The 13,355-nt window shown below is 50.1% G+C and overlaps 1 protein-coding gene across 1 annotated transcript; it reads left to right on the top strand.

The window, feature by feature from the left end:
• The first annotated feature begins 1,415 nt into the window (after window positions 1-1,415).
• LRRC55 (leucine rich repeat containing 55) lies at window positions 1,416-9,736 on the top strand. Its single transcript, XM_037027803.1, has 3 exons — window positions 1,416-1,736; window positions 2,631-4,138; window positions 7,992-9,736. The coding sequence occupies exons 2-3, from the start codon at window positions 3,418-3,420 to the stop codon at window positions 8,225-8,227; spliced, it is 957 nt and encodes a 318-aa protein (XP_036883698.1). The 5' UTR covers window positions 1,416-1,736; window positions 2,631-3,417; the 3' UTR covers window positions 8,228-9,736.
• The last annotated feature ends 3,619 nt before the right edge of the window (window positions 9,737-13,355 follow it).

Below are 13,355 nucleotides of genomic sequence, written 5' to 3'. Positions count from 1 at the left end.
AGATGAGGAGTGTGAATCATATCACCTCGGCTGATGCAAAGTATAAATATTAATGCAGTGGCTCCTCTGTTACTCTGTGCTAGACACTGTGGAACACGAAAGATTCAAGAGAGAACAGTGGGAAAGGAAGCAGACCTCCCATGCTGTACAGGAAAAAAAAAAAAAAGACAATGATTCTGAGAATTTTTTAAGTGCCCAGAATCTGTGCAACTAAACCCTCATTTCCTATCACTTCATTTTAGTCTCACCCAAAGACTTAGGTAGGGTATTACTTCAGTAGAAGAGGCCCCAGATTAACTGAGTGAATACACGGGGCAAAGTCTGTGCCCGTCTGCCTGGGGGCTATATGCCTACCATCTAGCCAAGCGCTGGGCATACAGTCAATGCTCCATAAACAATTATTTTTTTAAAGACATGGACTAGCTCTTTGACCAAACCAACTGGTCAAGTTGGTAGTCAAAATGCAGGGCAGTTACAAACTTGTTCAACGTGTCACCAAGAAAAGAGGCGCTGCCAAGATTTCACCCTCATCTGAAGTCAGTCTGGGGTATGAGGGAGCAGGAAGCTTGGGGAGCTGGGAACAGGATAGCAGACACAGCCCCTGGGTTGGGAGAGAGAGAACTTGACCACAGGTTTTCCGACAGCTTCCGCTGCCCCAGGGACAGTGCTGAGTGTCTCTGTGGCTCCAGGGACTGGGACCTGGCAGTTGGTGCTTTGCAGCCCCAAAGCCCCCAGAGCTTGTGGGGCTCAGGACTTAGTGACAATTATGCAACACAGAAAAGGTCTCCCACTCCCATCATTGTACTTGGAAAGCCCTGAGCAAATCCAGTCCCCTGGTACCTGATGACTAAAATACATTCAGACTCAGGAAAACAGATGTTACTTATGGACGGAATAGATATGTCACATCGAGTGAGCAAACTTGTCACATCCACTTCCCGTTTTTCTTTCCATCTTTATTCATGTTTTCATGGCCTCCCCCCAATTTTCTCCACCTTTCCCCCACCCCCCACTAAGTCCCATTCTCCATTCCAAGCCCTCTTTACTTGCCCTTTTGGGTCTGACGCCCCCCCTCCGACTCAGATTCCACTGGGGCCTCTTTGCCCTCTCTCCCTGCCTGCTCCTCTTCCCCTGCCCTCGTCCTGCTCTGTCAACCCCCATCTCCCCTTATTCCCCTTGCCCTAGGATCTGCGGGTGGCTGCGAATTCTACGACTGCTTCCTTCTCTCTCATCTTGGTGGGGTCCATAGCCAGCGCTCCTGTTGCTCAGAGATGTGGAGGCAGTTGCTAAGAGACAGTGAAACGTCAGTACCTGGCCCTCGAAGAAAAAAAAAGGGAGTGAGAAAGGAGGAGAGGAGGGGGAGAGAGGGAGGAAAAGGGGAGGGAGGGAGAGCCACAAACCCCAGCAGCCTCAGCACCAAGCTGAGTTTCTGGAAGGAGCATTTAGATTCTGTAAACTTTCTCCTCAACATCCTCCCTCGGATTCCCCTTTCAAGTAAAAGAGAGGGACAAAAGAAGGGGATGAGCTCCGGGACAGCTCGGGGACCAGCAAAGGGACCACAGGACGGGAAACCACCGAGGATGCTGCCTGGGGATCCAGGAGCCATGGAGGAGGAGATGCTGGGGGAGGGGACGAGCTGAGGAGGCGATCTGTTCTGAAGCAGCAAGCGGGGATTCCAGCATGAGGGAGGGAGCCCCGTGTCTGCCGAAGATTGATGGCTGTGCCCTTGGAACGGAGTAAGTGGGCTCCTGAGGGCCTGTGGGAGTACAGGCGGAGACTTGGGGGTTCAGAAAAATGAGTCTGGGTCGAGGGGAGCTGGGGGGATTTCCCAGTGGGTGGGATGGAGGCTGGAATCAGTGGGAAGAAAGCAGTGCCAGACGAGGGGATGCGGGATGCGGGGAGGACAAGTGAGGACAGCAGGTGGGCATCGGAGAATCCAGGGGCCAGGGAGGCTGCATGGTGGGTGGCAGGGTGAGCCATTGCGCCTGTCATCCTGCTCTGTCTCTCTGCCTGACCAAGTGTGGGTGTGGGCTCAAGCTGGGGGACTGAGGGGAGAGTGGAGTGCTTGTGGGAAAGGATGCTGGATTAGGGGTGTGCACTGGGGGTGAAAGATGGTGGGACAGACCGGGAGGAGGCTCCACCGGAGTGCGTGTACAGACTGAAGCTGGAGAGAAAACTAGGGAGCTGGGAGCTCGGGGCAGGGTGAATGTGTTGGAGTCACAGGAGAAGAACAATGTGTGTATGAAAGAGGGAGGGGAGAGGGGGGGGCAGGGAGCACTAAGAGGGTCTGAAATAGGTTTGCAATCTGCCTGAGTGTGCATGCACTTTTTTCTTTGAGAGTTGTTCGAGGGTGGGGTGTTTGGTGCTGTGAGGGGTGGGGCTGTGAGGAGAATGAGAAGCTCCATCCAGCCCAGGACAGACACTTTGGAGGATGGCTGAAGTTGGGGGCAGCAAGGTTAGTAGGTGACAGCCATGTGAGGTTGGGTCCTGAGCCCACCATCGCCATGTCCGAGACACAGAGAACTTTGCACGTGGTGACAGAGGGGAGAGAATGAAGAACCTAGAAGAGGGGACCGTGGGAAGGAGAGGGGCACTGTATTTCTCTGCCTGAGGGCTTTCCTTGTTGACAGAAAGAATTCTGCCTCTGCCTGCTGAAAACAAAGCCCACTAAGAAAAGCGCTGCCTTGGGAAGTCACCAAAGCTCCTGGCTACCCCCCGTCCTGCACCTCCAGGACACATGACTCTTTCCAGGCTCAGCAGTCCAGACAATGGGTGTCACTTGGGGTCCTCCCCTCTCTGGAGATTTCAATAGACATTACGCTGAAGACTAGGCTTTCAGGAGGCCCATGGAGATCCATTTGACCCCGGGCACCCTGCCCAAAACACCCACCCCACAACCCCCTTGGACTCGAGCCCACTGGGCCACCAAAAGAATCCCCTCTGAGACCTTAAATGCCGGAGACCCAGGTGCAGCTCTGGCCTCCTAATTGTTAATCCCAGACTTGGGGCAGGGTTTAGGGTTTTTAGATGGGCCAGGACCTTTAAAAGATACCTTTCATATCCCCCACCTCTCAGGCAGAGTATAGAGAGGAAGCCCCCCATGGTCATGGGTTCGAGGGGCACAAAATATCTGCAGGGACCCTTCCAGGACCTGCTGTCAGCTGGTCCGACCCCATCCTCGCCTCCCTCTCTTCCCAAGTTTTGATCATCTTTGCCGACCCTGGGGTACCTCAAGTGGGTTGATTGCCCCCAGGGTCCCAAGGGGACTTCCTGTGGCTCTCACCTAGGGAGCCCTCTGGCACTAAGAGGCTCTCCCAGGAAAGACTTGAGCCATGACACCACGTGCTCAGAAGCCCCACCCTCCAGGGCTCAAGACCCTAGTGTAGCGGCCTTCCTGTGCCACTCACTCCTGATTCCATGGACACAGCCCCAGTCCTGATGGGCTCCCTTCAGCACTGCCCTTGCCAGCTGCCTAAGATGGGTGTCACCTGGTCCCAGCTGCCCTGGCCCGGGCCCCCGCATCCAGCCTTGCTGCTGGTCTCCCTCCTCTTGGCAGCTGGGGTAATGCACTCGGATGCCAGCACCAGCTGCCCTGTCCTTTGCACATGCCATAACCAGGTGGTGGATTGCAGCAGCCAACGGCTGTTCTCCGTGCCCCCAGACCTGCCCATGGACATGCGCAACCTCAGCCTGGCCCACAACCGCATCACCGCCGTGCCCCCCGGCTATCTCACGTGCTACGTGGAGCTCCGGGTGCTGGATTTGCGCAACAACTCCTTGATTGGGCTGCCCCCGGGCCTCTTCCTCCATGCCAAGCGCTTGGCACACCTGGATCTGAGCTACAACAACCTGAGCCACGTGCCAGCGGACATGTTCCAGGAAGCCCACGGCCTGGTGCACATCGACCTGAGCCACAACCCCTGGCTGCGCCGGGTGCACCCGCAGGCCTTCCAGGGGCTTATGCAGCTCCGAGACCTGGACCTCAGCTACGGGGGCCTGGCCTTCCTTAGCCTTGAGGCCCTTGAGGGCCTGCCGGGGCTGGTGACCCTGCAGATCGGCGGCAACCCCTGGGTATGCGGCTGCACCATGGAGCCTCTGCTGAAGTGGCTTCGGAACCGGATCCAGCGCTGCACATCAGGTAAGCGAACCGGCGGGCCTGGCAGGGGAGGGTATCGCGTGCTGACCTCAGTGAAAGCAAAGGCTCCAAAGGAGAGAAGGGGGCTTAGAGGTCTTGAACACCTACTGTGTGCCCTGATCTGTGCTCCCCTCTCTGTACTCAGCTCTTTCACTCCACAAGTACTTGTTAGGCCTCGTGTTGCAATGCCAGGTGCAGGGGACCAATTCATTACCAAAACAGGTGCCACCCTTGCCTCTGTGGCACTTATGACCTAATGAGGCAGGCAGACAGTAAACAAGGAAGAAGAGCTAAGTATAGACAGTGTTTATTGAGCCTTCTCATGACCTCAGAACTTGGCATGCATGATCTCATTGGTCGCCCATTTCTATTATCCCCATTTTGCAGGTGAAGACACTGAGATTTAGAACCATGAAAAAAATAGCCCAGAATCACTTATTTGAAAACTGGCAGAGCCATGGCTAAAATCCAAGTGTATATGACTTCTAAGCCCTGTCTTACTCTACCAGACTGCTTCTTAAGTGTTTTGAGTGCTGGCAAAACTCTTGCAGATATAGAAATGGCGAATGCCATTTCTTTTCATGCTTACTATCTATCATGCTCTAGTCTAAGCATATTACATGTTTCAGCTCATCTCATTCTCACATGAACCCTAATGGGCCCTCCCCACTCTACACAGAGGGAAACTGAGGTACAGAGAGGTTCAGCAACTTGCCTGAAGTCACAGCACTGCTACGTGTTGGAGTCAGGACTCGGACCCTTGCACTCTGGCTGGACTCTGTCTGTATCCTGAAGACCAGGTTCTAGGCTGACAGGGAGAGTCAGGGCCCGCGTCCTGGACTCGCCAAAGGGCCTCTGCAGCATTCTGTAAGGTTTGAGCACAGGATGAAGAGTTGAGAGAAGAAACAGATGTGACCGTTTAACCAGCCAATCCCAACAGGGGGTAGATTGGAGACTGAATGAGACAGAATCACACAGGGCTGATGGGCACTGGCGTCAGCTGCTGGTCGTGCTCAGTCCTGTTCAGCTGTGGCACAGCTGAGTCTCTAGCTCTCCTGCGTAGCTGCACTGAGCTCTGGCACTGAGCAGTAGGACGATGGGAATAGCTGAGGGCACTATCCCAGGGGCTTTCCCAGAGCCTGAGCCCAGAAGTGATGATGAAGACGTAGGAGGGAGATGAGGACTGAGTGGGGAGCCCAGGAACAAAATAGCCTGGGGGAGGGCTGTGGGTCACGAATCCCGTGTTTCCACAGAGGTGTGGGAGGGTGTTTTCTGGGACCAAAATAACTGGGTTCTGAGATGGGGCAATGGTAGCGGGCATAAGGGGGAGGCTGCCTGGAGCCATCTCCCCACCTGCTGAGCCTTGGCAGGATGCATCTTCTCCCTTCTCTCCTGTGCGTGAGGGACAGAAGGGGCACTCTGGGGCACTAAGCTCCCACCACACCGGGGCTCCTCCTTTTCTGGAGTCTCTGAGGTCCCTACTGCACTTCAGAAGAAGCTCAAACTCTCAGCAAGTGGGAAGGAGATCTGCTTCATGTCAGTACAGATGAAGGACCCGAGCTCCAGAGAGGGAAAGTGCCTGTCCACAAACCAACAGTGGGAAGTCAAGTATGCCTCGTCTAGAAACTGTGGTTCCTCGTTTCCCCACAGAACACGCTCTGTGTCACACCACACTCCCAGATAGTTCCTCCTGGGGGTGAAGAACTTGTCGGTGTAGGTAGGATTAGGCAATCTGCTTCCCTTTGTCTTTTTCTGCCTCTTCTCCCTGTTTTATGGGATTCCCATTACTATCCACAATTTTTAGACAAATCCCAACACAGAGAAAGAGAAGGGTGCCCTTGGGATATAAATTAATTTCAGGACTGGTCCCTTGACTTACCAGAGAGTTTTGTCAGCCCCCAGGCTCCCACTTTGCCCTCTGGTGGGGTCCTGCCACATGCCCTCAAAGCCTCCTCTGGTTGGTCCACACCAATTGCCCTCAGTGTCTCCATACTCTCCAGTTTTGTATTATCTCACCAGCACCCCAGTCACGCCCACAGCAGACTCGGGAGTTCAGCATCTTTCAGTTCCAAGAGACGAGCCCCTTGATGGTCAACTCCAGATACAGTCTTGTCCTGGGCAGCATCTAGCGTACTTTGCATACAACCTACAGGGACCTGTCAGCCTAAGGTTGGAGACAAGTTGCAATCTTTTTCTGAACCTGGCTCCCCATTTCTAAGGAGAATGATGCTCATTCATTTCTCAAAAGGGTCAATCCAATCCATCATTTTATTCTTTGCCCTCAAAAACTACAGAATGAGGAGAAAGCATTTTGTACCATATTAACTTAGAAAACTTCACACTGACTCACCGAGAAAATCAGGTTAGATTACCCTTCTTATACGTCCCCTTTCTTCCTGAAAGCCAGAAATGGGGAAAAAAGACTTGCCGAAGGTGAGAGCTTGATTCTTCTGAATGAAGGACTGGCAGGACTGCTGCCTGCCTGCACTCTTACTCCCAGAGTACAACGGAGTCATCAGCAGTCATCAAGCATTTGTGCATGTGACCATCAATAATGGAGAGGACAGTAACCCACTGAAGGAGAAGGTCCCTCCTGCAGAAGTCTGTGTGCAGAACACAGCCCTCTCTGACCTGTCCAGAGAGGCCAAAGTAGGATAATAATAAAAACATATACTTGCGCAGCACTTACTATATTCCAAGAACATGTCATTTATATACGTTAACTCACTGGCTTTTCACCACAACCCTATGAGGTAGATTTTATTATTATCTTCATTTTACAGATGAAAAAGCCAAGACACAAAGAGGTGAAATGACTTACTTTCAGTCACGCAACTAGGGAGACGTAGAGAGGGGATTTGAACCCAGGCCAGTAGCTTTAGAACTTGTACTCTTAACCCTACACTTTGTGTATCTAGAAAAGCCACATGGGGGTAGTAGAAAGACCCAATGCTTTAGAGTTGGACAGAGCTGTTTATTCACATATTCATTTAACAAAGATTCATTGAGAATTTACATTGACCGGACATGGTTCTGATGCTAAGAATACTGTGGGAAATACTTATATTCAAGGTGGAGAAGATAGATAATTAACAGACTGTCAGACAGTGGTAAATACTGTGGAGAAAAATTAAGCAGAGTAGCTAAGGTAGGAAATGGCTAGAGAAAGGTGAAGTGGCAGATACTATTATATACAGAATCATAAGGGAAGGCCCACTAATAAGGTGCTATTTGAGCAAAATCCCAAAGGAAGTGAGGGACCAAGCTGTGCAGAGATCCAGAAGAGAAACATCCTCAGAAAGGGACAAATGCAAAGGCACCACCTCCCTACCCCAAAAGGAGACCATGCTCAGGACATAATGGAACGATGACGAGGAGGTGTGAGGGGATGGGACAGAACAAGGGGCAGAATGAAAGAGTTGGGAAGACGTCCTTGCATCCCCTGGTGAGGACCTCGGCTTTTATTTTGTGGGAAGATAAACAGAGAGTGACAGGACAAGACTTCATGTTTGAATGGATCACTCAGCCCACTGTGTTGACATGGTTTAAGAGCAGAAGCCCAGAGACTGGTTGGAAGACTGCCGTAAGAGACGATGGTAGCCCATGAGAGCCCCATTCCCACCATTAGTAGTGGCTATTGGGCTTTAAGCAAGTTATTGAATTCTCCTAGCAGTGTTCTTCACGACCATAAAAATAGGTACAAAAACAATTGTCTCGAGGACTATTGAGGGGACTAAGGAAGGTAAGTAAAAATGATGGCACAGAAGAAACTAAACTTCCCCTGGGTTAGCTAGGGGCTCTCCATTCCATTCTCTCTTCCCCAGGTACCTCACCCTCCCTGGATTCTGTGTTGCAGATTCTCAGCTGGCTGAATGCCGGAGTCCCCCTGAAGTTGAGGGTGCCCCACTCTTCTCCCTCACTGAGGAGAGCTTCAAGGCCTGCCACCTGACCCTGACCCTGGATGATTACCTCTTCATTGCATTCGTGGGCTTTGTGGTCTCCATCGCATCTGTGGCCACCAACTTCCTCCTGGGCATCACAGCCAACTGCTGCCACCGTTGGAGCAAAGCCAGTGAAGAGGAAGAGATTTGATATAAGATTTCATATGGGTACCTGGCATCCCTCCATGCTACCAACCACCACTGACATTGACGACCAGACACCCACCCCGGCTGCCCACTCTGACCCCATAGTGCCCTGGCCACCTCTGTTATGGCTCAAGCAATGTTGAGAAACTACTTTTGGGCAAGGTTCTACTGTGGGCCAGGCACTGTGCTAGGAACACAGTGTTAGATGAATCCACTGTTTCCTTACCCTCAAGGCACTTCCCTTTGATAGAGAAAGTAATTCAAAAACTATCTCCTTCAAGGTGATTGGTTGGCATTCTGAGTACATAGCAATGGAGGCCCAGAGGAGGAGTCATCAACTGTGCCTCGAAAAGTCCAAGAGGAGAACAAAAGTGGAGGCGATTTGTGAGCTGGGTTATCAAAAACCATCTGCTTTGTCAAACTGACCAAGAAGGTTGGACATGCATAAATGACTGAGGCCAGAATATGCACGATCTATTGAGAACTGTGGTGAACAAGCCCTGTGACCTCAGGGTACCAAAGGGGAGTGGCACAGGTCCCAAACTTTTCCTCTGATACTCAGTCTGTCAATGCCTGGGGCTTCCCACCTTTGTTTCAGGAGGATGAGAATGCCCCCAGGCCAGCCCCCTTGGCCACCTCCTATCAGCAGCTAGCAGGTGAGACCACCTCCCAATGACTGTCCCCCACACTAGATCACCAGCAGTAGACAGCTGGAGAGGTCCCAGGTAGCAAGCTGAGGACGGACACCTTCGGTGACCTTTCTCCCCCACCCCGGTCTTCTGCCTCTCACTCCAGCTTTGGCTTCAGATGAAGCAAGAGGCGCAGGAGTGGGGGCAACAAGAGTCCCAGCACTCTGGGACTCCGAATCTTGTGACTGTTCTTGCCACGGTGTTCGTGCCGAGGAATGTCTCCAGGAATGTGAACTCGGGCTGCATCCCTGTAGCATGACAGTGTAGTACCAAAGGAAGAGAAGGCCACTGCTGTTATGATAATAAGAGAATTTGCTCTTTCTTCTAAGCAACTCACCCACTTTAAGCATAAGGGTGAGAGAGCTATTAATTACCAAGCTCTTGACAGTGTTGGGCACTGTGATAAACTCTCTCCACAGATAATTTCATTTAATGCACATAAGAGCCTTTTGAGGTAAGCATTATAGTTCCCATTTTACAGATGGGTGAGTGAGGCCCGTGATGGGTGAGTAGAGCCCAGAGAGGCCAAGATCATGTGATACTTATGAGCAAAACAAGTCTGTGCTCGATCAACTACTCCATTCAAGTAAGGGAACATCACAGTTCCCTCCAAAGTTACATAAATTCAAAGTCAAGTAGTGCTTATGAAGCTCCTGATAAGAGCCAGGCACTCTTTTTGGCACTTAAACAGCTATTGACTCATTTATTTCAGTTCTCACAGCAACACTGCTTGGTGGTTTTTATTATTCTCATTTTACTGATGAAATCACTGTAGAGAGCTGAGTGTCTTATCTAAGGTTATCCAGATAAACTCTAGAAGGAAGGTGAGAGGTAGCTCCATTCAGGGAAACCGTGTCTAATCTATCAGTCAAAAATCGAGTGACTTCGTGTGCAAAACACAATTCTCATCATTGTTGTCATCTTCATTATCGGTGTCATGAGCTTCACCATTATCTTCCCTACACTTACTTGTTCAGCACTGGATAGTTTGTGAAGTGCTTCTGCATCATTCTCCCTGGCTCTTCACAGCTGTGTGTGGCAGGCAAAGCAAACATCATTACTCCTATTTCACAGGTAAAAAAAAGTAATAGACTCAAGAGCAAGTGTGACTTGCTTAAGAGGCAGGGTTGGGACTCAACTCCAGCTCTTTCAAGTGCTGCCCCAGGTGCTTGTGGAAGAGAATGCCTGCGGGGCTGGGTGTGGGGCCCTGGGACTCAGCAGCTATGACCATCCTAGTAGATTGGCTAAGTAAAGGGCAAGAAAAGCCCAGTGGCTGTACAGGTTTAGGAATGCTCACGGTAGGGCAAATCACAGCCTCTGCAATGTAGAAGCAGCACAGATAACACCTGAATAGTAGTCACCTGCCTTGCAGTGTGTAAATAATGCATTAGAAATGGTGGCCATCTGAAAAATAAGATCTTTGGTAAATAGGAGAGAAAACTGTGTTAACCTCTTCTACTCAAGCCCTGCTGTGTTGTGTTGTAAGAAATACAAAGGGCATTAGGAAGCTGTGCGCAAGGACCTTTGCACAATAAGGGAAGACTTAAGGCACAGGCTAACATGTTGCCAAGGCTGGCGGGGATGTGAATTCAAACAGGGCTTCCTAGCTTGCCCCAGCTCCAGCAGGTTTCCATCATCCCATTCTCCTGGCAGGCCTGAAGGAATGAAGGAGAAACATATCATCTTCTAAGAAGTCTTCCCTTACTCATGCTCCCTGAACTAGTCAACCAATAGAGTGCCCACATACTTTGCTATACCTGGGTCCCCTGAATCTTGCTTGGACCTGTGTCTCCTGAATCTTGCTTACAACATCTGGGCCAGAGCCCTGCTCTTTTGACATTTGGAGCAGAACTATGCCCAGTCTCTTCTTCTGCTATGTCCAGGGACAGGTGGACTAGGGCTGCTCTCCACCAGTGAACCTGACAGCTTAATGTATTCCGGGAGGAACTTGTAGAAATCATAGTCCTGACACAAATAGGTAAGCCTCCCATAGAAGAATACTGTATACATCTATGATAATCTCCTAGACATTCTTGTTTGCTGAACTATAGTCAATATATTTTAAGATATGTACTCTTTCTTTCATGGAACTAGAACCAAAAAAGACACCTAATGCCCCTTGAGATCAAAGAACCTTTCTACTGAGACTATCTAGTCCCCATTAATGGCAAACCTTTCTGAGTAGGATACATGGCTTTTAAAGAACACATGCTTTTCCAGCTGCTAGAAGGTCCCCAGTGAACTAAAGCACAATGAGTAAACTTCCCTATTACAAGGATTTCCATTTCTCCCCCACCGCCCACCACCAGCATCTTGTGCAGCCTATCAGAAACAAGTGTCCAGAAGCACGCTTCTAGAGGGGATCTAGCAGAACTGGATGAACCTGTTCCCACAAGGCTGCTGACCAAGAGCCCACGGTGGTGATCTCCCAAGGCACCATTGTTTTTTCCAGACTAGTTAACATGGAAGTGCTGGGGTATCTTTGAGTCCATATGTCTGTTCATGTGGTTTCATGTATGTTAGGTACCTACTGATATGGCACCAATCTCTGGACCCTGTGTTCAGTTCTCTGACACAGTCTATTCAGCCATCTGTTTATCGCATTGCTTGATACACCAAGATGGAATCCCATCAGGCTTGGGGTAGAGATAGCTGCTCGGAAAATACAAAAAGGGACAAGAAAGAGATCTGGCTGAGGCAGACTAATGACAGCCTGACCACTTTCCTCCATTCTCCTCTGCCCCTCAGAAACGTGTCCACATCACAGAAGCTTTCTTCATGCGGGGCCTGAGGATATCAAAGGTTAGCCAGTCAGCAGTGTTGTGACGGTCAGGGTCTGGGCCAAGAAAGTTGTTCTTTAGAAAAGACCTCACATCGGCACCATACCACACTGAAGCAGTTACTTCTGCTTATCCTCAGACAATGCCTCTCAATAGGAGTGTTTCTCCATTTCTATAAAGATTCCCAGGGAACCCTGCAGAAACAGGTCCCCAGAGTTGCTATAGTCTGCTGGCTGCTTTCATGGAGGCTGGTGCATGGAATTTGAACAGACCAAAACAGGTATTTCTCTTCAACAATCAGGAAAGACCTACACCCCCTATTTTCCCTGTAGATGTTTTGGTTATACTGCTCTGACATCCTTTCCACTTCTAGAAGAGTGTAAGGGAACACCTTTGCCCTTTCTTCCCAAAGCTAGAGAAACTTGTCTGCTCTCCTCACCCTAGAAGGAGGCAAGACTGAAGTGAAGGAAGCAAGTGCAAGGTCCTGTGTAAATCACCATCATGTTTGCCACAGCACTGGGTGGAGACATCTGGAGCCACAGAGCTCTTAGGAATGCTGATGTCTGGGGTGGGAGGGGTGGGGAGGGGTGGAGAAAGGGAAGATGCCCACCTTTGTATGGAGATGATTTTATAACCATGCACTTTTGTAACTGTGAAGAATTTTTCATAAATGTACCTTAATAATAAAGAGTGTATAGTTTAACAAATTTTCTAAAGAGTTGTGAAGGGGAGGAAGAAGGAGGGGAGGGAGGCAGGGAAAGAAAGAGAGAAAGGAACTAGAAGGAATCGAGAGAATGCGTGCCAAAATATACACACCAAAGATCTATGGGAGGGGCAGAGCCAATGGGAATAATTAAGAGACGTACCAGCCTTGGAGGGGCGTGTGTGGGAGTAGAAGGAACATCACAGAAGTGTATTTCTACCAAGCAAAAGAGAATACGTGTGAGTCTGTATGCACACACCCCTGTGTGTAGGCTTATTTTGGTGCCTAAAATTATACAAAGAAAAGAGCATATGTCTTATACATGTTGGTGTTTGCAGTTTGGGTCATCTATAAAACATGCCAAGGCAAGTGGGTGTGCCTGCCTAGTTAGCATCACTGAGGAGTATGTGCCAGGGAGGTGGCCCATGCCAGCCGTGTGGGCAGAGGGACACTAGCTCAGGCAGACAGGTAAACCAGGCATCTCAACGGAATGTCTAGGGGATGGGCGAGGCCATCACTGGTACAGTTTCAGTCTCTGTTCTCGAAGGTTAAAAGAGAAGGGAAGGGAATCTAAACCTCCTGAGTCTTGCAAATGTTGCCTACACACCACTGGAACTGAGATAGCTGAGCTGTGTACCTTCAGAGCAGAGACAGAAATAGGGGGAGCGAATTGTGCTTCTATGTGTGCAATGAAAGACATATTACCCTAGCACACTAAAGAGGAAATGGCACTAAGCAGGAAGCGGTGCTTCCCACCAATACACATTTTAACCGTCTTCTATTCCTCCTGTTCCGCTCACCACAGGGTACAGACAAATACTGCTCTCACAGAGTAAAGCCGCTAAAGGGAACATAGGCACTGACTCAGCTGGAAAGACAGTGAACACGCCCAGCTACCAACAGTGATTGGTTGGAGGCAAAGCCTTTCTCTTAAAATTAAGTGCTTAATGAAGTACTTCT

The sequence above is a fragment of the Sturnira hondurensis genome, unplaced genomic scaffold (assembly GCF_014824575.4).
Source record: "Sturnira hondurensis isolate 20B ecotype Veracruz unplaced genomic scaffold, ASM1482457v3 Scaffold0001344, whole genome shotgun sequence".
Classification (NCBI taxonomy): domain Eukaryota; kingdom Metazoa; phylum Chordata; class Mammalia; order Chiroptera; family Phyllostomidae; genus Sturnira; species Sturnira hondurensis.
The sequence above is the reverse complement of the archived record's forward strand: the minus strand, read 5'-3'. Positions and strand labels throughout refer to the sequence as shown.

Bases quoted from the DNA above. Each gene is read 5' to 3' on its own strand.
- LRRC55 (XM_037027803.1), top strand. From the start codon at position 3,418: ATGGACACAGCCCCAGTCCTGATGGGCTCCCTTCAGCACTGCCCTTGC. The intron at 4,139-7,991 runs GTAAGCGAACCG...TCTGTGTTGCAG, and splicing joins GATCCAGCGCTGCACATCAG to ATTCTCAGCTGGCTGAATGC.